Here is a 22,285-nt window from a genome sequence, read left to right as displayed (position 1 = left end):
TTTGATTGATCTAGCAGTGAAAAAGTTTGGTTTGTGATGTCATTTCCTCTACCTACCAAATGCTACTAGGATAGCTAACGTAGATAGCTTGAATCAGTAAATTGTTCTCCAAAAAGTAAACGTTAGCTTTCTTTCCATTTTGCTTCATTACCAACCCAAAGGGAGGAAACACTACAGTTGTGGCAGCATATACATTACAAATTTGTGAAAGACCCCGTTCTTTCTCTAGTTTGAATGGTAGGTTGTCTGTACCTAGTGCTTTGTGGGAAACACACGTGACTAGTCATAACTCACAATTAGGAAAAAAAAATGGTTTGACAGATCAAACCATTTTTAAGCCATGTTTTTGAGTCATTCCATTTTAGAAATTGTATAAATTACTTGGATGGTGAAAATGCCAAGATAAAGATAGACAAATATTTAAATATTTATTAATTTAGGATATAGTTCATATGCATTAAAAAAAAAAACAACGAAAAACCTCCCCCAAACAAATGATTCCTGACTTCAAAAAGCATACTGGGAAGTTTGAGAAGAGGAGAAAACATGTTAGGGTTAGATAAGATACATTAAAGTGAGGAGTTAACATTAGCAGCTCAGAGTGCAGCTTCCGAAGTCACTGCCCCCCTGTCTCCCGTTTTCTAGCTGTGTTACCTTGGTGAGTCACTTTATCTCTGAATACTTCCATTTCCTCATCTTACTGAGAGGCTCACAGTAGTAAGGATGCCATAGATGTGAAACAAGGACAAAGTAAGTCAGGACATTCAAAGTTATTAACACCGTTGTTATTGTAATATTAACAATAAAAACATTTGACTACAAATTAAATGAATGTTATAGACAGGAAATTCTATAGATTTTTTTTTTTTTCTTAAAGAGGGCAACATAGATTGGAATAGTTGAGAATGACTTCATGGATAAAATGAAACATGACCTGAATTGGAAACCCAGACTTATGAAGTGTTAGAGATGAAATGAACCTAGAGATTTTCCACCCAGGATCTCTGTATTTGGTGGATAAGAATAGCTCTTATTTGTATAGTGCTTACTTTTTGGTGGATACTCTTCCAAGCCCTTCACGACAGCCCTCTTTAGTAGAAGCTATCATATGCTTTTTGGGGGGTGAAAAAATTGAGGCCCAGAGTAGTTAAATGGATTGTGTCTTTGTCACACAGCCACCAAGTTCCAGATCTGACTCTGGAATTGACACTCCTAACCATAACCCTACACTGTTACAGATTAAGCTGAGTGCCAGAAATAAGGTGGTTAGAGCTAAACAGTTTGCCCAAGTTGACAAGAAGTTAGTACCCGAGTAGTTAGTCATAGAAGTGGAATTTAATCCTCCTTGGTACCTAATTTTCAATGTATCTGCTTACCACACCTCAGTTGGCTCTTCACTCTTTGTGTGATTTCTACAGTGATGAAGGGAGGACTGATTAGGCTGGATAAAGACCAGGTGTTAATTGCTGTGACATAGGCAAGTGTATTCTCTGTCCCTCCAGAGAATGGCAGCAGCGTTTGGAGATAGAGATGTACGTGGGCTCGTGGTGGAGATGAAGTCTGATAGGTCAGAGAAAGTCAAATTTTATGAGTCAGCAAAACTCAATCAGATGTATTTGGGGTTTATCCTAAGAACAAATGAGCCAGCCTGGAAATTCCTGAGCATGAAATTTGATGTCACATTATTGAGGAGGAGAAAGTGGAGGAAAAAAAACCAAAGGGGAATAATACATTTTTGGGGGGAGCAAATGTGTTTTAGCATGTAGGCACACTGTAGTTAACTGTATTTAAAACAAATAACACATAATGCACATATATCAGAAATTTTATAATTATGTTAGTGTAATCTAATGTGGTAATTCAGACAAATGTTTACTGGCCAAGAATTTATGCATGCATTGTAAGGGAAGACTCCTTTTAAATCATGCTTTATCTGATTTAATTTTTACCCCTGTGCACACCCTCAATTTACAAAGCTTCTATTAACTTCAAAGGGCAAGGAAGAGAATGCAAACCAGGCCTATTATGTTTGTGATCACACAGTCGTTTTGCAGGTGGTATCCATGTGTTTCTCCAAAGTTCATTTCTATTTGCACACATGGAAGGAGAGCAGAAGGACTCTTTCATCTTCATATTTTTCTCATTTCTTGGAACTATCAATTACAAAGGAGGACTGTAGAAATCTTCTTTGTGTGTTTAAATGCTAATATAGCTGTTGCATATATCATCTGGCTACGGTATTTGACACACCTACTGGTCACCTTATACACAGAGTTAACAGCAGACCCATTGGCGGAGCTCTGTGTTCTAAAGAATTAGAGTGTATTTTAGAATATGAAAGTAAAAGGAAATGTAAAAATCCCATTCTACACATGAGTTTCCTACATTGTGTTGTGTTGGTAAGCCATTAATGGGCTTGGAAGAATGCTGTTGTCATTGTTTATCATCCTCTTTGATCACTAAATTATAGAAAAATGATGATTCTTGTATAACCAGTGACCTGTAGCAGGCCTTGTAATATCTGTTCCTTCACATGGGCATGCTGGTAACATCTGAGAGTCTCAAAAGGTTAAATTTAAATAGTGCTTTAGGTTGACAGAGCAGTAAATATAGTTTTGACCGTTTAGAAGAAAGCAGTTAAACATGAGACTACATTGAGTGTTTGGATATGCCATTTCACTGAAGAATAGAGATCCATTTATAATACCTTATTACATCTAAATTTTAAAAACCCACAAGGATTAGTGACTGTAATATTTAAGTGAAATTTATGTGAAAATCAAATTAAATGTAGAATTTCCATCCTAGTTAGAGTGTCTGTATATTATGAATAACGTAAAGACTTGCATGGTGCAAGAATGAGGAGGATTTGATGTGCAATTTTGATGTTACCACAAAATGCTCTGCCAAAGACAGAAGTAAAAAGATTTGTAATCCTCAAATATTATTGCCTTCGTGCTGTGATTTTCTATTTCCGATAACACCTGTGCAACACTGCTACCTAGTTATGCTCTTTATGTTTAATGTAGTTATCTAATTTCCCCTTATTTGCAGTTAGCAGCTCAAAGTAAAAAAAAATATATACGTTGGAATGTTGCCATGACATTACTGTTAGGGAGCCAAATTTGGTAACTGGTGAGTTGTCTTGATTCCCATCAGACAGGGCTTGGTTCCTGAAGGATCACAATGATCTTACTATGAGGAGGTTTCTCTTGTTACGTAGCCTCAAGAATGCACTTGCGGGATGGTCCAGTAGAGAGGCTCTAGAGTCGAAAAAACAGAAACAGGCATCTTTTGAACTACTAGCTAGGAAGTTACATCAACAACTCTATAAAGTATAATAAAAATTTCAGGATCATTTTCTACACACTTAGGAAGCCTTTCTGGAATACTGTAAATAGAGTGAAAATGAAGAAAATGTCTTTAGTTTCAAGTCTATATAATTAAAGAATAGTGGCATCAAACTTGAGTTTGTATTTTGAGCTAGTCTAATAATTATATATTCCTAGATCCGTATCAACTAAGTCAAATATAATTGTAACTTTATATAAATCTGTTTTAATATAAATTGGGCCACAGGGTAGAGAAATCAGACTTAAGTTGTTTATCCATGATTAAAGTACTTCTCAGTAACTGCTTGTTGTAAAGTTTATGAAGGTGGATAAGAACAGTCTCTTCGACTTCTTATGAAATGCTGTTATCTGACTTGATTCATTTGTGATTTGTAACTCCCAGCTGTTATGCCAGTTAAAAATTAGAGGTGTGTTCCACTAAGAAAAAAAGATAATTTTTAATCTAACATACAACACCTTTTTAAGAAGAAGCTTATATTCAAAGGAAGCAATCTATTAAGAAATGAGAATGTCAAGAAATCTCAAAAGTTACTTACCAAATGCTAATATAATTCTAAAACTCTGTTCCAGTGACTGTTTTCTTGGGATTATGTTCTTTAGTCGTGGAAAGGTGATCTGTGTGTATGCCGATCATTCATATTTGCTTCGTACAAAACACATTGTATGGTGGATCTTACGTGGTATCTCTTGACTATTCATTTCATGGCTGTGGTTAAGCCTATCCATAACTCTCTGGGTTGGTTTTCTTTATTACCATTCAGTGGTTTGTTTCTTGTTTTGTTGGTGAAGGCTGGGCTTGTGTCACTAGAGACTTCTTATGGTTCATTATTCTGATATCACTCTTGAGCTATAGATGTTTTTAAGTTAATATTGTTAAGAAATGGCACAAAGGGCTTGATTGGCATCTGGAGGTGATGATGGTGTTGTCACAGTTGAGGAAGCGAACACTGGTACTTAGCAGTGAATCTTTGTAAGAAAGTCTCGTGGACTTGTATGAGAAAGTTTGGTCAACTTCAGTATTACCTGCTGTATGAAGAATGAAGTGCACTTTTCTAAATAATATTGATGGATTTTCCCCCCCCTGCACATTGATCTATTTTAAGACTATTTTGAGGTTAATAATGTGGCTCCTAAGTCATAGTCTTTACTATTACAGCTCTCATATCTCCCATTTCCTTTTGGGGGGCTTCTTAATCTGATACATTTAAGTGAACATTTTTAAAGATGGGCAAAACTCTTTGGGTAGAAGCTTTTCTGTAGGAATGGTGATTCCTCATGGAAATTGCTCTAATATACATTGACTTTACTATTACAAGTCATTTTTAAAGAAAATCCAAAAATTTGTTTTGGGGAAGAAATTATAAAAATTTTGTGCCAAATTCGTAGTTGGTTCAAATAAACTGTAGGATTTACCATAGCTAGTATTAACAGCTTTAACAATTGAGGCCAGGTGACAGATAATTTCTTTTTAAGAACGTGTTTATTGTCAGGAAAATTGCAAAGTGTCCTTTGTAATTATTCTATCATTGTTATTTTGGCAGCCTGTAAAGTTTTATTGGCATTTACTGAAAAGGTACTTTTTTTTTTTTTTTGGCGCTAGCCAGCTGGCTTTCTTTTTTTGGGCAAACTTTTCTAGCTCTGGTATTCAGAACATATTTTCAACTTTGATTGTCTACCAGTGGGATCTTTTTGAACAAGGAGCCAAGTGGCTAATAATAACTGAATTGATCTCAATCATGTTTTCAGTAGTGTGACATCAGAATGCTGCAGGTGTATTTCAGCACTGGAGTGTTGCTTCTTCCCTATACAGTGGGTTGTTTTGGTACTGAAGTACTGAAGAGGTCAATTTAAGGCCATGCAAATTACAGGCTCTTTTCACATACGGCCTGGAAGAAAAATATGTTGAAATTATGAATGAAAAGTGAGTAGTCACTAACTTGAAAGAAAATAGAATTTTCCAAGCAGTACACATTCACCAAACGAAAAATGAAATGATCCTTTTCAGGGGGGTACATATTAAAACAAGGAGAGCACAAATATTTGAAGAAGCCGAACAATAATAGAATTTTATTGGATTTGTGAGGGAGGTGTGCAAGTTTAGAGTTTCAGCTGGCTTGGTGGTGGTATTCACTCTCGAGGCTGTGTACCATTTTTCTTACCTCTGGGCTTATTTAAAGACTTTTTCAGATCATGTTGATGCATGTGAGATGACCTCTAAATTTAGAATTCTATTGCTTTAGTTCTGAAGAACACAGGAATAAATTCATTCAAGCAAGTATTTGCATCACTAATTACGTACTTCATTGCTTTTAAAATGATACTGGATACAATAGCTATACTTTATTTCATAAAAATCTTACTTGTTTGAATACTTGTTCTTAGTGAGTGAAATTTACAAACCCTAGAAACTGCTGGTCTTTTTAGTAATTATTATTCCAAAGTGATGACAGGCATATTAGAGTTGGCAGTCTTCTTTGGCAATAAAATATTATCTTCATTTTGTCTTTTCATGTTACTCTGGTCTGTGGAGTAATGAGTGTAAAATTGTAGGTCGGAGCCTCCTGTGTTTGTGATTTAAGAAAAAGGGAAAATTAAAGATCACATTTATCTCTTTTTACTTCTTCTTAGTAAAATATCTCTGGATGTTTCCATCCACATTGATTCTTCTCTATTGTGTATTATCTGTCTACTTCTTCTTTTTTTTTTTTTTTTGTATCAGTGGATTTCAAGTAATAATATATTTACCCCCGCCCCTTTAGTTTTTTTCCCTGAACTATTAGAGATCTAGATTGATAGTCTCCAGAGGGTGGTTGGGGAGAGGGCAGAGGATGCAGGATAGAGGATGCCCACCTCTTGCATGTTCTTCCTATGGGAAGGACCTGTTTTCACGGTCACACAGTAGTGAAGACAAAGCGCTCTTGGTGTCTTGGTATTGTGCAGGGCCCATCTGTCCGAGCCTTCCTCAGAACTTCTTTATGCTAGACCAAGAAACACCAGGTAGTGATGGGCTCTTCCAGCCTCTCATCAGCTAGGAATAGTAAGTACTGCCCAGTCTTTTCCAAATAATATTCTCTATTATTAGAAAGGAATTACAGAATGACTAGGCAGGGAAGTAATATGTATTTTTGTAACTTTGTGGGGCTTACAGAGCATCCATATTAAAGCGAAGTGAAACCATTTCTGCCCAAGAGGTCTTTTCCATGTTCATCGAGGTCATAATTAGGTAGTTTATTAAGTGGAGCAGTTTTTGAGAGGTACGGATTTGGTTGGGCATCTTGCTTCAGAACTTTACTTCATTTTATTCGATCTGTTTCTCAAATAGCTGCAGCTTGTTCAGGTTTTATTCCTGCCAGTTGGATATGAAGTGCTGTATGTTTGGGCTCACTGTACAGAATTTGTTTCCAAAAAAATAGTGTCATGCTGCTTTCCATCTACTGGACCAGTAGGGGTAGGAAGATCTGATTTGAAGCCAGTGCAAAATGCAAACTGATTAGATTTGGATTGTTCATACATTAGGCCTTCCTTTCCCTGTTCTTACCCTTTTCCAGATGGAAGGACCAGTTTCCTCCCAGGGCACTTTTCTCCTGGCAATTAGACTGTGAAGATGAGGATCGTTTAGTGGTGCTATTGCTGAAGTACTGTTAGAATAGGATGGGGCTTTAAAATTTGGAGGAATGAATCGATACATTTTGTACTCTCTTTATTTTTCAATTAATGGTGCCTGTGATGCTTTTAAAATTAGGAATAGAACTTTCTTTTGATTTCTGCTTTTTGTTTTATTAATATAATAATATATTACTTGCATCACTGGGAAGTAGGTGGTCCATGAAACACCTTTTAAAGCCTCGAGCGTTTTAAAATGCTGACATATTGCATGTACACCTTTCTAATGTGCATTATGTACCCTCCCTTCTTGGATATAGTGGATTACATCTGATTTTGCCTTTTCAGGGTGATTAAGGCTCATGATTATAAATTTCAGTGACCACTATTTGCTAAAATGCAGTAATGCCCTCAATTATTAATGAGGTATATAGAGTTCTGTGTGGCATAACTCAGAATGTTATGCCCTTTGAATTCTTGTATCAAATCTTTACATTTTCCTCTTCTCTCTGACAATAGTAAGCAGGTACTTACACCCGGACATTAAATTTTAAAGCTACAAGGAAAGATTGCTTCATCTAATGCCTTCATTTTATAGGTAGGAATGGAAGCCTGGGAAGGCTGCACAGTTTATGCATGAGCACCGCTGATTACTGTGTGCTCATGGATAGCATGAGAGGTGGGAACTAGGTAGGTATTACAGTTGGCTCCTGAACAACATAGGGGTTAGGGGTGCTGAGCCAGTGCACAGTGGAAAATTCATGTATAACTTTGACTCCCCCCCTCCAAACTTAACTACTAATAGCTTCCTGTTGATTGGAAACCTTATGGTATTAGTCGATTAACACATACTTTCTTCTTTTTTATGAAGATTTTATTTATTTGTCAAAGAGAGATGGAAAGAGAGGGAGAGATAGCGAGAGAGTACAAGCAGGGGGAGCAGCAGAGGGAGAGGGAGAAGCCGGCTCCCCACTGAGCAGGGAGTCCGATGCGGGGCTTGATCCCAGGACCCTGGGATCATGACCTGAGCTGAAGACGGATGCTTAACCAACTGAGCCATCCAGGTGTCCCAACACATATTTTCTGTGTTTTATGTATTATATACTATCTTCTTACAATAAAGCTAGAGAAAAGGATTATTAACATTATTAAGGAAATTATAAGAGAAAACACCTTTACACTTCTGTCCTGTATTGATCAAAAAATCCACGTGTAAGTGGACCTGCACCATTCAAACCTGTGTTGTTCAAGGGTCAACTGTATTTGATTCCTAATCCAGTGCTCCTTCTGCGAGGCCACCCTGTTTGCTTTTTCCTTCTGTCTAATCACCTCTTCCTCACAGATTCTTCTCCATGTATAATTGTTTTGCTCTTGGTGTGTAATTGATGGGCACAAAATAAAAGTGGGAACAGGGCAACGTAGAAGAAGTAGGGAAATAATAGTCTGAGGGCTGGAAGTCATGTTCCTTCAGTGTCACTCTACTTCCTCGAGTCTTGCTTTAGCCTCCGGGAAAGGAAGTGGTTGAACTCATAGTGGTAGTAAGTAACATTTACTGAGTATTTGCCATGTTCCGGGGACTGTTCTAAGTTCTCATGCGCGTTACTTCACGTAATTCTGACACCAACCCCAAGAGGAAGGTCTCATGTTACATAGGGAGAAACTGAATCGCATAAGCAGTTACTCAGTTTACCAGAAGTCATTCGGCATGTACGTAACAAAGCCAAGATTCAGCCTCCACACCCTTAACCGCTCTGTTCTTTTGTTTCTGACTGATCTGTGTGCTCTCTTCTCGATGTTATGGGTTTGAGTGATGGCAGCACCGAGCACTCATAATATTGAGTACTTCCTGTTATACTTTTTTTTTTAATTTTTATTTATTTATTTGAGAGGGAGAATGAGATAGAAAGAGCATGAGAGGGGGGAGGGTCAGAGGGAGAAGCAGACTCCCTGCTGAGCAGGGAGCCTGATGCGGGACTCGATCCTGGGACTCCAGGATCATGACCTGAGCCGAAGGCAGTCGCTTAACCAACTGAGCCACCCAGGCGCCCCATTTCCTGTTATACTTTATACAGTGTCTCATTTAATCACATCAGCAACTCCATGAGGCAGGTATTATTAGTAGCTCCTTTTTTTTTTTTTTTTAATAAGTGAAGAAAGTGAAAGAGAGGTTAACTGGCTTGCCCCTTCTTCTAGCTGGTAAGTGGCAGTGGAAGATTTGAAACCTGGCAGATATAAGTGTCTCTTAGCTCTGCCACTATACTTTATTGCTGGAGAAGGAGTACTTGAGTATCTAAGACACAGAGTAATGGGAGTTTTATAATATTTTTGTTATTTAGAGGTGATTGTGTGTGTGTGTGTGGAAACACATGCACTAATCGTTTCTTACCTATGTGTTCTCTAAAAAGTAGGAAACTGGCATGCCAAGGATATAAGCGAGTGAAGTGGATTTCGTGCAAGAGAGAATAGGGTGTGGAGTGGTGGGGGGATGGTGGGGACTGCAGCAAATAAGAAAACGCAGAAGGAGCAGCTGATACTGGTACGGATACTCAGCCAAGTCTTGCCCTGCTTTTCAGGCTGGAAGGTGGACTTAGTGTTGCTGGATATTGTGTTTTTTCCTAGAGAAGCCAGAAGTTTGGATTTTTAAAACAGAAAGAGATTTTGAAGGTGATTTTAAAAAGATCACAACAAGAAATTATTTGAAACCATTCCATGAGCCAAATGGAAACATTGGCAACCTCTGGTTTAGATCATCAGGACTGGTACATAAATGACCTTCAGACGAGTAAGAGTAACTGGTTGCATCTTTTTTTTTTATTATGTTATGTTAATAACCATACATTACATCATTAGTTTTTGAAGTAGTGTTCCATGATTCATTGTTTGCGTATAACACCCAGTGCTCCATGCAGAACATGCCCTCTTTAATACCCATCACCAGGCTAACCCATCCCCCCACCCCCCTCCCGTCTAGAACCCTCAGTTTGTTTTTCAGAGTCCAAGCAGCAAGGGCCCAAACCCAGAACATTTGTCCATTCTTTTCTGCCTATTAAGATGGCATAATGGCACTTGGCAATGTAGAGAAAGTTGAATTATTAAGTGTATTTTTTTTCTTGGATGCAGATATTTTATTTTTTTCATTTTTTAAAATAATTTTATTATGTTATGTTAATCACCATACATCATTAGTTTTTGATGTAGTGTTCCATGATTCATTGTTTGCGTATAACACCCAGTGCTCCATGCAGAACGTGCCCTCTTTAATACCCATCACCAGGCTAACCCATCCTCCCACCCCCCTCCCCTCTAGAACCCTCAGTTTGTTTCTGAGTCCATAGTCTCTCATGGTTCATCTCCCCCTCCGATTTCCCCCTCTTCATTTTCCCCTTCTTACTATCCTTTTTTTTTTTTTAACATATAATGTATTATTTGTTTCAGAGGTACAGGTCTATGATTCAACAGTCTTACATAATACTTTTAAGAAATAACTGTCTTGTGAGGCTGTAACATCATCAGAAGGCTTTACTCTGTAAATTATGAGGATTCCTGGCTTCTGACTTCAGGACCGGTTTCCAAGTCTGTGGACTCCTGATTCTGGATGGGGCTGTGAGGTGTAGGATCATTCCTGGAGTTTGTCAAAGTGCATCTCTTTTATTCAGAAGTACTCTTGGCGGATCCATTCAGGAATGTCTGCAATAGAGTATGTAGTCACTGAGATGGATGGGAGTTTGATATTAGGAAAAAAATAGTTTGGGGATGCCTGGGTGGCTCAGTTGGTTAAGCATCTGCCTTAGACTCAGGTCATGATCCCAGCGTCCTGGGATCGAGCCCCATGTTCTGGCTCCCTGCTCAGTAGGGAGTCTGCTTCTCCCTCTCCCTCTGTCCCCTGGCTCGTGCTCTCTCTCTCTCACTCTCTCTCTATCTCAAATAAATAAAATCTTTAAATTAAAAAAAAAAAGGAAAAAATAGTTTGAGACCTTCTTCTCAGAAACTCATGGTTTCTCTGAGCTCAGTCCTGGTTTTCAGCCTGCCCAGGAATTTCCTTGCAGGTGCTGCATATTAACTTCCAGGAGCAAGGTAGGGACAGATTGATGACCATTTGCCTTCTAATAAACATAGCTCCTCTTTTTTAAATCTTTTTACCCAATTGGCTTCTACTTGTGATTTCTTTAGGACAGTGGTTTCTGAGTACAAACCCTAACTCAGTCCCTAAAACTGGACCATACCTAATGTCCTCTATAATTCAGAAACTCTTAGATTCATAACAAGGGTAAGAGTTTCCCTTATTTTGCCTTTGTGATTACTACTAAGCCACATCTTATATATTGCCAAAATAACATCAAAGGGCAAACTAGGTTTGGGATCCAGGCCAACTGGTAATATTCCTTTGAAAACATTATATCATCTTTTTTTTTTTTTTAATAAGTATCCCACTTAAAGAATATTATTTAAGAAAAAATAAATATCACCTTGCTGCACTGTGGTCTAAATTCCTGTCTTGGAAATATTATAGTTGAATGTATTTCCAGAAGCTGCAAATAATGGAAAATCATGAAAACTCGAATCAGGGTCCCTGTCCTTAAATGTGTTTCAGTTTGCATTTTGATAGCAGTTTAGAAATGTTATCGCTTGTTTTGTCACAGACATAATTCACATCTTTCTTCAGGCACTGTAAACAAGAGAAATGGTTTAATGGCCCCATAAAGGCACTCTGCTGATATCTGAGATTAGGCCCTTTAGTAATGGATGTTGGTGCGTGTATGTGTGAGTGGTATGTGTGCACAGTGGGGGCGGGGAGGGCCTGGAAGAGGTAAATGTACTGGAAAAGATTCTTTGAGAGGCTCAGATGCAGCAGAAGTGCCTTCTGTTTTTCTGTGTGTCTTGGAAGATGGATTTACGGAACATGTGACTCTATTGTCTTTATTTGTATACAGGCCTTCCCCTTTGCTTCTGGAATTTAACTGAGTACTAATTGAGGTCATTGCCATCCATTTATCACCTGAAATTGAAATGATATTAACTTAAAGTGAATGCTTTTCATCTAGTGAGTGTATTCCCAACTACATATATTTGTGTAAAAGGCTGCATGCATTTTTCATGCCGTGCTTGTATCTGGTCTTAAATAATCTAATTTATGTATACCATTTATTTTTTTCCACTTTTACAGAGTTGTTGTTGTTGTTTTTTAATTTGCTCCTATGGCCAAGTGAAAGTTTTTTTTGTTTTGTTTTGTTTTATTTATTTTTTTTACAAGCACTTTAGTGTCCACAAAATGATTTGTTTTGACTTTCTCAGTTATATTTTGTAGACAAGTGTAAAAAAATTATATGTTATACATAACCATGGTTTATATAAATGCCTTAAAAGTCCTCAAAGAACATAAATTTGTATTGTTTTAGAGGCTAAGTATCATGTCATTTTTCATCATCTTGTTTGTGTATACCCCTATAAATTTGCTACATAAGGCTGCACACTTGGTTTTGAGAGTCAATATAAACAAAAAGTTAATAAAGCAAAATCAATTGGCCTTTATTAGCTAATTTACCTAAACCTTATCAGTAGCAGGTGTCACTATTCTACCTATTCACTTTTATGTTTTCTTTCTCCTCTTTCATTATAGACCATAATCTCGCATAATCTAGAACAGGTGGCAGCAAACTTTTTTTTTCTGTAAAGAATCAGACAGTAAATATTTTTTTAAAAAGATGTATTTATTTATTAGAGTGTGAGTGTGTGTGTGTGTGTGTGTGTGTGTGTGCAAGCGGTGGAGGGGCAGAAGGAGAGGCAGAATCCTCAAGCAGACTCCCTGCTGATTCAGGAGCCTGACATGGGGCTTGATCACAGGACCCTGGGATCCTGACCTGAACCGAAATCAAAAGTCAGATGCTCAACCGACTGAGCCACCCAGACAGTAAATATTTTAGGCTTTGCAGGTTGTGGGGTTTCTGTCACAAATACTCCATTGTAAGTCAGAGTAGCCCTAGACTCTACCTCAGTGAAAGGGTGGGACAGTGGTCCAATAAAACCTCATTCACCACAACAGGTGGGAAGCCAGATTTGATCCATGTGCTGTAATTTGCCAACCCCTATTCAGGAACATAAAGTCGACTATTCTAAAGCAGAATTTTTGAGCAGATCAGAAATCTCAACGTCAAACTCCAGGAGACTCTCTATAAAGGCCCTGTATTCCTAAGTCATTTTTGTTTAAGAACTACAGATTTGAAAATGTTTTTTAAAGGCTACAGATTTGATTCAAAGACATAGTTCTTTTTAGTGAAGAAGTAATTAAAAATGTGATGGGTTTCTCTTCCCAGAGTAATTGTTTTGTACTCATAGAAATTGCTCCTCTGTTTCACTCTTATGATAAGGATTTCGAGGAAAGCAGAGTGAAAGGTCAGAGTCAAGGCAACTTATCACTGTAATTATATCCACTGTCCACATATAGAAGGGGACCCATCACTTGTGACATTTTGGTTATCAGACTCTAGGGGAAGCTTTAGATTCTGGATGGCAACATTTTTCCTTAGTGGAATATGAGTGGTGTGAATTTTTAAATGCTTTCGATCACAGTAATAAATTGAAAGAAAGCAGAATGCCTAGAAGTAGGAATGAATACTCTGAGAAGTGTTTTGGATACAAGTGGCACGAATATATTATTAATGTCATATATGTATAAACATGCATTCCACACACATGAATTAATCAAACTTAAAGGAGACTGGCTAGTATCTTTATGAGAGAAAACACTTTAAAAAACTAAATAAAGCTCTAATTGGACTTTTTTGAGTTCTTGAAGGTAAGACTGTGTCTTACTGTTCATCCTTACTCTATACCTTTATATTCTGTCTCCTCTCAGCACCTAGCATAGTATCTGGGCCATAGTAAATGAATTAATGAAAGACTGAACGGATAAATATCTGATAGGAGGTTCTAGTGGTGCTTCTACATGAAGGAAATAATAATTGTGTTTATTCAAAATAAATTTGAATGATGCGCTCAAGAATTCAAGAGTTGTCACCAGAAGTCTAGGGCTCTTTATTCTTAACCTGTTGTAAGTTAGTGCTAGGTCTTGGGATAGATATTAAGCTTAGCTTTTTTATGCCTTTAGAAAAAAATTTGCAGAAGTGGAAGATATAATAAAGGTCCTTTTGTCTTGACTGATGTGAATTAATGCAGTAGGTGAAGATTCTTTGAGAACTTTGTAATACTTTGTGAACTTGAGGGTTTTTTAAAAAGCATTGTAGCTAATGTTTTCTATTGTGATTCTAAATTCAACCACAGTTCAGTAAGTCACACCTATAGTTAAACATCTTATCTTTCTTAAATGTATCAGAAGACGACATCCTCTTCATTCGAGAAATATAAACAGAAACTCAATGTATAGATTAAATTGTTTATTCTCCGGACTAACATGAACCAGCCTGTTAAAACAAACATGGTCTGTTTTCAATTTAATGGCACAAAAATGTTCCAATGTCATGATTGTTTAGGAGATTATTCTCCTATGAGTGAATTTTTAAAGTCATTATCTTCATCCTTATTTTAAGGTGTTCAAATGTAGTTTGAACCAAAGACATGGTTATATATCAGCATTGTTGCACTATGGAAAGGTGGAGGGCATTTCTCCGCTCCAGTAGAATGAGGACAAGATTTTTGCCTCTGTTCTAGAATGTAGACAGAAAAAAAAAAAAAATGGAAGCAAGATGATGCCTCGAAGTTCATAGTTCTAAAATGAAAACGATTATCAATTTAACCAGTACTTTATGATGAATACCATAACCCCAAGTAAACTTTTAAATTAAGAAGTGGTTAAGTTTATTTTGGAAGTGCACTTTTAAAAGTCCTGGTATTTTGGAGCTCTTAAATTTAACCATTAGAAGAACTCAGTCATCATTAGTCAGCCTTAAGATGTGGTTTTAAAGGTCAAGCCTCCATCAAAGAAAAAATGTAAGATGCAGCTCTTGCGTGTTCTTTCTGCTTCTCCTCCTAAAGATCTGGTTGTCCGGAGGAGCTGGGGGTCATAGAAGTTTGCATGGAAACGCATCTGAGGAATGCCTGAGGAAGACTGTAGATTTCATAGATACATTTTCTGAAACTGTGGGAAGAAGTCAGGGATAAAGATACAAAGTAATATTATTTGAACTATTGCTTCTTTGTAAATGAAATGAAGGAGTTAACTCACTCGATTTGACACACTGGAAGAAGGAAAGATTCACTTTAATTAAAACTACCAACAACTCAGACGCATGTCATTCCCTGTTTCAGACCCAGCAAGGACCGTACAGTAAGCGAAATGAAATGTACCTAGCAGCCTCGGCAGCAGGCTGGAGCCGTGTTCAGTGAAAGTAATTTAATTAGTGTTGATCATGACTCCAGATGATGGTGATTTGATAAGGAATAATTTAGTACTTAACAGCCTTTTACATGCACCAACTCCATGTGGGAAGGTAAAGCAAATTGCACAAAATGAATGTGCTGCTTTCACTTGTGCCTGTGCCAGTGAGCTGGAAAACTGCCTGTTAGCAGAACACTCAGACTCTCAGCCCGGTGAAGAAATACCCAGCGCGTTCTCGGCTCAGCCCACTCTGGTGGGAGTCTCTGTACTATCCTTATTTAAGAATAAATAAGAGAATTCACTTTTGTGATACAGGATCTCTAGGAAGTAGGGAAGTGAAAATGGGGAAAATAAAGTCGCCTGTGGTTCTTGTGCGAAACGTTAGAGATCTTCAGGTTAGCTTCTTTTTTTTCCCCCACAGCAATTAAAAATTCCAAGCCAACTCAAATTCATTGGATTACTTATTTGTCTTACAATTAGAAAAAAAAAAAAATCACAGTTCCGAGGGCCTGTAATGATTAAGAGGCCCACACACGTTGCATGTGTTAGAGACACATTGATGTTGTGGAGTTATGTTAGGAGTGGGGGAGCACGAAACCTCTGGATTTGGAGAACCTGGGAAATCCTCAAGTGTGGGCATCTACTGAATAGAAAGACATTGTTAGATTTTTTTTTTTTTTAAAGTCTTTGCAAGTACTGGATCTATTTCGGTGCAGCACACACTGGATCCAGATATGGATAAGCATCACAGTGGGTTTGAAGTTAGCCCAGTTATGAGAATCACCTAGAAATTTTTGTAAGATACAGAATCCTGATCTATAGCCTAGCCTTAGTGAATTGTCATTTCTGGAAGTGGTGTATTAGTTTGCTTAGGGCTGCCATAACAAAGTATCACAAACAGAGTGGTTTAAAAAACAGACATTTACTGTGTCACAGTTCTGGAGGCTTGAGGTATAAGATGAGGGTGTTGGTAGGGTGGTTCTGAGCGCTCAGAGAGAGAATCTAGTCCACGCATCTCTCCTGGCTTCTGATGGTTTGCTGGCAGTCTTTGGCATTCCTTGGCTTGTAGAAGCATAGCATCATCACTGCCTTCATCTTCATGTGGCATTGTCCTCTGTGAGGGTCTCTATATCCTAATGCCTTTTTATAAGGACATGAGTCATATTGGATTATTGACTCATCTTAACTAATCTTCTCAAGAAGGTTACATACTGAGGTGTATTGGGGTTAGGATTTCACCATGAATTTTGGAGGGGTCATAATTCAACCTATAACATCTGAGGTCTGGGAATCCCTGGTTTTTTTTGTTTGTTTGTTTTTTGTTTTTCGAAAGTACCTGGTTAAATTTGATGATGGGTCAGATTTGAACATCCTAAGTTTAGGGATCAACTTGCCTCCAGTAGCATTGTGGGAATCCTTGCATCTCTTCATCTGAAGTCAAGTTAGGGAGCTCATGGAGCCCGTCCGAAAGCAGTAGTGCTCCAGACAGTGTCTCCATTAGGATGGATCGTGCTTTTTCTTTTAAGTTAATGTCAGTAGACACTTTGATAGGAGGCTACTGTTAGGCTAACAACCATCCGTGATGGCACCCCAGACTTGTCATTCCTCCCCTGACTCATCTGGAATCATTTATCCTATGAAATTAAAAATAAAACACACTTCCAAGGACCCGTTCTCAGATGTCTCTGTTGGAACAGGAGGCCAGACATATTCAAATATTTTAAGTTGTGTAGCATTGCTTGATGCCCCTCATATTTTTAGCCTTTTAGTTGAGATATGCATTTATGATAATGTAAAATTTTAACTGCACAGTTTGGTGAGTTTTACGTATGTATACATTCATAGAAGTGCCACTCAGAGCAAGGTATGAAATATTCCCAGTACTGTAGCAGGTTGCTAGGGCCCTTTCTCAGGAATTAACACTCCCGTTTACCAGTGGAAGGGAATTCTTTCTCTCATTCAGTTTGGTCTGTTCTTGAAATTCAAATGCTACATACTCTTTTGTGCTTGACTTCTTTTACTCAACTTCACATCTATATTTCTTTGTGTGTCAGTAATTTGTTCTTTGTTATTCCTGCATAGTATTTCATTGTGTGAATATGCCATGAATTATTTTTTTTAATTTTTTTTTTTAAGATTTTATTTATTTGCGAGAGAGAGAATGAGAGACAGCATGAGAGGGAGGAGGGTCAGAGGGAGAAGCAGACTCCCTGCTGAGCAGGGAGCCTGATGTGGGACTCGATCCTGGGACTCCAGGATCATGACCTGAGCCGAAGGCAGTCGCTTAACCAACTGAGCCACCCAGGCGCCCTATGCCATGAATTATTTACCCATTTTCCTGCTAATGAACATTTGAGTTTTTCCAGTTTTTGCTATGTTGAATAAAGCTGCTATGAATATTCTTAGACATGTCTTTTGGTGAACATATGCAGTCCCTTCTCTTGGATATATACCTAAGATGGAAATTCCTGGATCATGGGGTACATTTATGTTGCTGCCTTAGTGGATACTGCCAAAAAGTTTGCCAAGGTGTTGATATCAAATTTATACTCCCAGCAGCATATATAAAAGTTCCTGTTGACTCTAGGTCTTCTTCAAAACTTGGTAATGTCGATCTTTTGCAGCTTAGCCACCGTAGTGTGTGTATAATGATGATCTTATGTGGTTTTATTTGCATTTTCCTGATAAGTAAAGATGTTGACCACCTTTTTACATAGGCTTTTTGTTGTTGTTCATTTGTTTGTTTTACCATTTGGATGTCTATAGTCTTCTGTTATGAAGTTCCTGTTCAAGGCTTTTGCCCACTTTTTTAATTGGGTCATTTGTTTTGTCTTATTAATTTTTAGCAATTCTTACTATGCTGAATATGAGCTTTTTGTCAGAGCTTTCTATACAAAAAAAAAAAAGTCTGTGGCTTACATTGTACTCCTTTAATAGTGTTTTTGATGAAGAGAAATTCTGAATTTCAGTGAAGCGTAATTTATAGGTTATTCTATTTTATGGTTAGTGCTTTTAGTGTCCTGTTTGTTAACCCTATTCTCCCTCATGGTCCCAAAGACTTTTAAAATATACTACTATTGGATATAGTAGTCTCTGATAAATCTGGTATTTTGATAAATATGATAAACTTTGCATCATACTGTGTTTTTATTAGTTCCTGAGGTCTCACCTACTTTTATTCATATGACTTAGATCTGATTTCTCAGGTATAATAATTTGGTGCTACTATGAATGACAAATTGAGTTTCCGATGTGTTGCTACTGTTTTTTCTTAGGAAAATGTAAAACCCAATATGTAATCCAAAGTGCTAAACTTGGGCATACACATTATACTGTATATGTTCAAAGAAGTACTAAGTAGTTGAAAACTCTTTGTTAAGAAAGCAACACATGTATGGTCAGTGAGTTCATCATACAATATTTGTCATTCTAAGAAGCAGCACACACACACACACATACACAGGCTGAGAATTTTCTTACACTACTTTAAATCCTTTGTGGATTTTTTCACATTTTAAAAAGTTTTTATTGTGCAATTTGGGACTTAGTTAAAAGGAAAGAGAATAATGTAATGAACTCCCACCTACCCATCAATCAGCTTTAACATTTACCAATATTTTTCTAATTTGATTTCTCTCTCATACATCATTTTTCCTAGACTATTTTAAAGAAAATCCCAGACATCTTATTATTTTATGTAAATACTTTATGAATCTCTAACTTTAAATCTTTTTTTTGTGTGTAATTGCCATTCCATGATCACATCCAACAAAATGAACAATAATTTCTTCAATATCTAATATCTAGTTCATATTTAGATGTCTTATTTGTCACCAAGTTGCCTTTTTATAGCTGTTGTTTTTTCAAATTAGAATCCTAACAAGTCCTCATGTTCTTAAATCTCTTCTGTCTCAGTGGTTAATAAATTATAACTTTCTGACTTGGTAAAGTTAAAGAGCATGAGTACCCTTGACATATGAAAACACATGTAATTTCTCCTTTGTTTCTGTTCCTCTACTCTCTACTTTAAGTAGGTATGTTAAACTCACAGTATATCCAGAAAATATTTTGAAATAGACCACCCAGTGGAATTAGTTTATCACTATCAAGTTTTTCTTAGACAACTAATTTAGGTGAAATTTGTTTATTTCTTTGGCAAATGTATATTCTACAGTGTTTCAGATGGCTCTTGAGTACCATAGAACATTTCTGTCAATATTATGTGCATATCCAAACAAATAGCATATATTTGCCTATAGCTTGGTAGCTCTTGATACCAAATTACTATGTTAAATTATATATGACGTTCAAACTAGTACAAGTTTATAATGCTGTCATGTCACAATCAAGATTGAATGGCATCATAAATCATGAAGTTTCTCTTGTCATATCTTCCTTTATAGAGAACAGTATTTTGTGTTTTAATTCCAGTTCTTACAGGAGTTAGAATAAATCTCCAGAATGTGTGTTCTTCTTGTGTTTATCCCTTGATTAGTCATTTGTGCATATCGTACATGAAAATAAAATCCATTCTCATGTGTACTTCCCTTTTTCTTTTTACTAATTTTCCATTTATACTAAAACTTCTAATAAGATCTCTAATAGGAAAAAGAATAAAAACGTACATAGCATTATTTATTTATTGGTTTTAAAGCTGATTCTTCCCAAACATACGTATTTCCTCTAGCCTTCATATTTTATATGATGTTTGTATTATATTAAGCATTAATGAATATAAGTATAACCATCAAGTTGCATGAAAAAGGATAAAACATCATTTGATATAGAAAAATTGTCATTTGACAAATAATTTTCACATATTTCTCACATTTTATCTCATAACTCTGGTAAGTAGATAGGCAGGTACTTTTACCTTTATTTTATAGATGAGCATTGGCCTCAAAGATTTTGAGTTTTTTGCCCTAATGATCATCAGTTACAACTGGACCTGCATTTGGATTTTCTTTCTTATAGTCCAGTTGTCATTCCATGAAACCATTACTCTTCATGGGCTTGAGATATTTTCCTTTCAGTAATGCTGAAAATTGTGTTCCAGTCCTCACTTAATTCTTGGATAATCAGTTGAGGCTTTTCGTCTTTAATCACTGGAAATTTTTTGGAAATGTTTTCAAAACTTTCTGAAAATTGAGCTTCTAGTATTATTAATAGCAGCTGAGCAAATTATAAGCAATTCACTTTAAGTAATGGGAGTTCAAGCGTGCATTTGTTAAGCAGTGAAAGCAGAAAATACAAGGATTCTCTAGAATCTTTTCTTCCATGAAATTCATTAAATGTGATTTTTCTTTGTCAGTATGAAATGTTAGTGGCATTTTAACCAAGAGAAGTCGAACCGATGACTTAATTCCTAACAACATTTCATTTGTGTGGATATTTTGTTTGTTTGTTTTCTAGTGGCTTTTCATGGCCTACCACTGAAAATCAAGAAGGAACCCCACAGTCCGTGTTCAGAACTCGGCTCTGCCTGCAGTCAGGAGCAGCCCTTTAAATTCAGCTATGGAGAGAAGTGCCTGTATAATGTCAGGTAAAGCCGTCAGGTGTAGAGCGAGGGTGGTGGTTCTTACTGAAACAACAAATCCGGAATAATATCAATTCTCAAGTTCTATTTTATCTGAGTTACATCTTCAGCACATAACAGGCTAATTAGCTAATGTGTTTAGCCGAACTCGGAAGAACCGTACACCATCCGATCAAACACTTTTAGAATCATTTTAAAGCATTAATTTTCATCCAAATCGTTAGTTGCTTTTCTACTGTAGTGATGCATCCTGGGTTTGAAAAGAGGGTCTTACTTGGCATGAACAGCTATTGAAGGTTCTCATTAGAATGGATGCATTATGCACTTTAGATAGAGTCTGTAGAAAAAAATGAAACATTTGGCAGGTCTGAGCAGTACATTAGTTATCTGACAGGCTTTGCAGATGATCTATAAGATGCGTTCATGGAGAATTGCAATAAAGTTAGAATTTTATAAGGCTTAGTACAGGCTATTATCTATTAAAAAGCCAGTTGTTCCTTTTGATGATAATAAAGGGTGGAGCAGTAAAATTACTTTGCTCATTTGTTAGAAGATTTGATAACATATATGTTCATTAAAAACCCTTCACAGTAAATTGCATTCTGTTACTTTTCATATTGGCCTCTAATTGCATGAGGAGAAGTTGGCTCTGTATATTGAGTATCATTATTCTCAATTACAGTAGAAACTTGGTCCTTAAAAGGAGCTCACTTGGAAACTTATAAAAACGATTACAAATATTTGCAGTTTTAGAAGTTAACATAGATTCAAGTTCATATACATTATGATCCAAAAGAGTGTTCTGTATTCTATTTACGGCATGTAATGTTATGTCCAAGATATCTAAGATTTAAGAAACTTAGATTTGTGCAATCTCATGGCAGCTGACCAGTGTTGTGATATTTTATTGCTATTTGTTCTTGCAAACTTGTCTTTTATATCTGCTTTTCTATGAGGATCACCAGAGCCTGAAATTATGAGCCAGCTCACTTGAAACTGCAAAGCTTTTATTTAAAAAGATCTCTTGTAGAAGCCATTCAAGCACACTGAGTTCAGTTAAAATCATAATGATCAATCTGAGTTTTATTTATAGTGTTTTTAAATTTTGCATTTTCTCTTTAAGAGTACTGTATATTCACAGAATAATTATTTAACATACTGAAAAATTTCAAGTTAATGAACCAGATAGATAAATAATTGTCATTGCATCTCAGCATTGATCAGAAGTGTGACTATGAAATTGCTCCTGCTTTGTATGACCTATCTGACATTCATAAATTAATAGTAGACAAATCACCTGAATATTTTGAGGTCCTTCTTGGGGACCAATAATTTCCACAGTCTAGTACTTCCATTTCTATACGAACAATATAACTCAATACAGTATTTTATGGAGAAAAAAAAAAGTAGTGTCCTAGGGCAGAAGATAGATCATTTTTTTCTTTTTACATGGGAATAAGA

General features: G+C 36.7%; 1 protein-coding gene across 6 annotated transcripts in view; it reads left to right on the top strand.

The window, feature by feature from the left end:
* Positions 1-22,285, top strand: part of ETV1 (ETS variant transcription factor 1) — a 93,088-nt gene that overhangs the window by 27,562 nt on the left and 43,241 nt on the right. For all 6 annotated transcript variants that reach the window (XM_036079473.2, XM_036079474.2, XM_036079471.2 and 3 more), the window contains one exon: positions 20,701-20,830. In XM_036079473.2, coding sequence (XP_035935366.1) covers positions 20,701-20,830 — 130 coding nt within the window. The remainder of the gene's footprint in view (positions 1-20,700; positions 20,831-22,285) is intronic.

This window comes from Halichoerus grypus, chromosome 12 (genome assembly GCF_964656455.1).
Source record: "Halichoerus grypus chromosome 12, mHalGry1.hap1.1, whole genome shotgun sequence".
Taxonomy (NCBI): domain Eukaryota; kingdom Metazoa; phylum Chordata; class Mammalia; order Carnivora; family Phocidae; genus Halichoerus; species Halichoerus grypus.
This window is presented reverse-complemented; position numbering and strand designations above follow the sequence as displayed.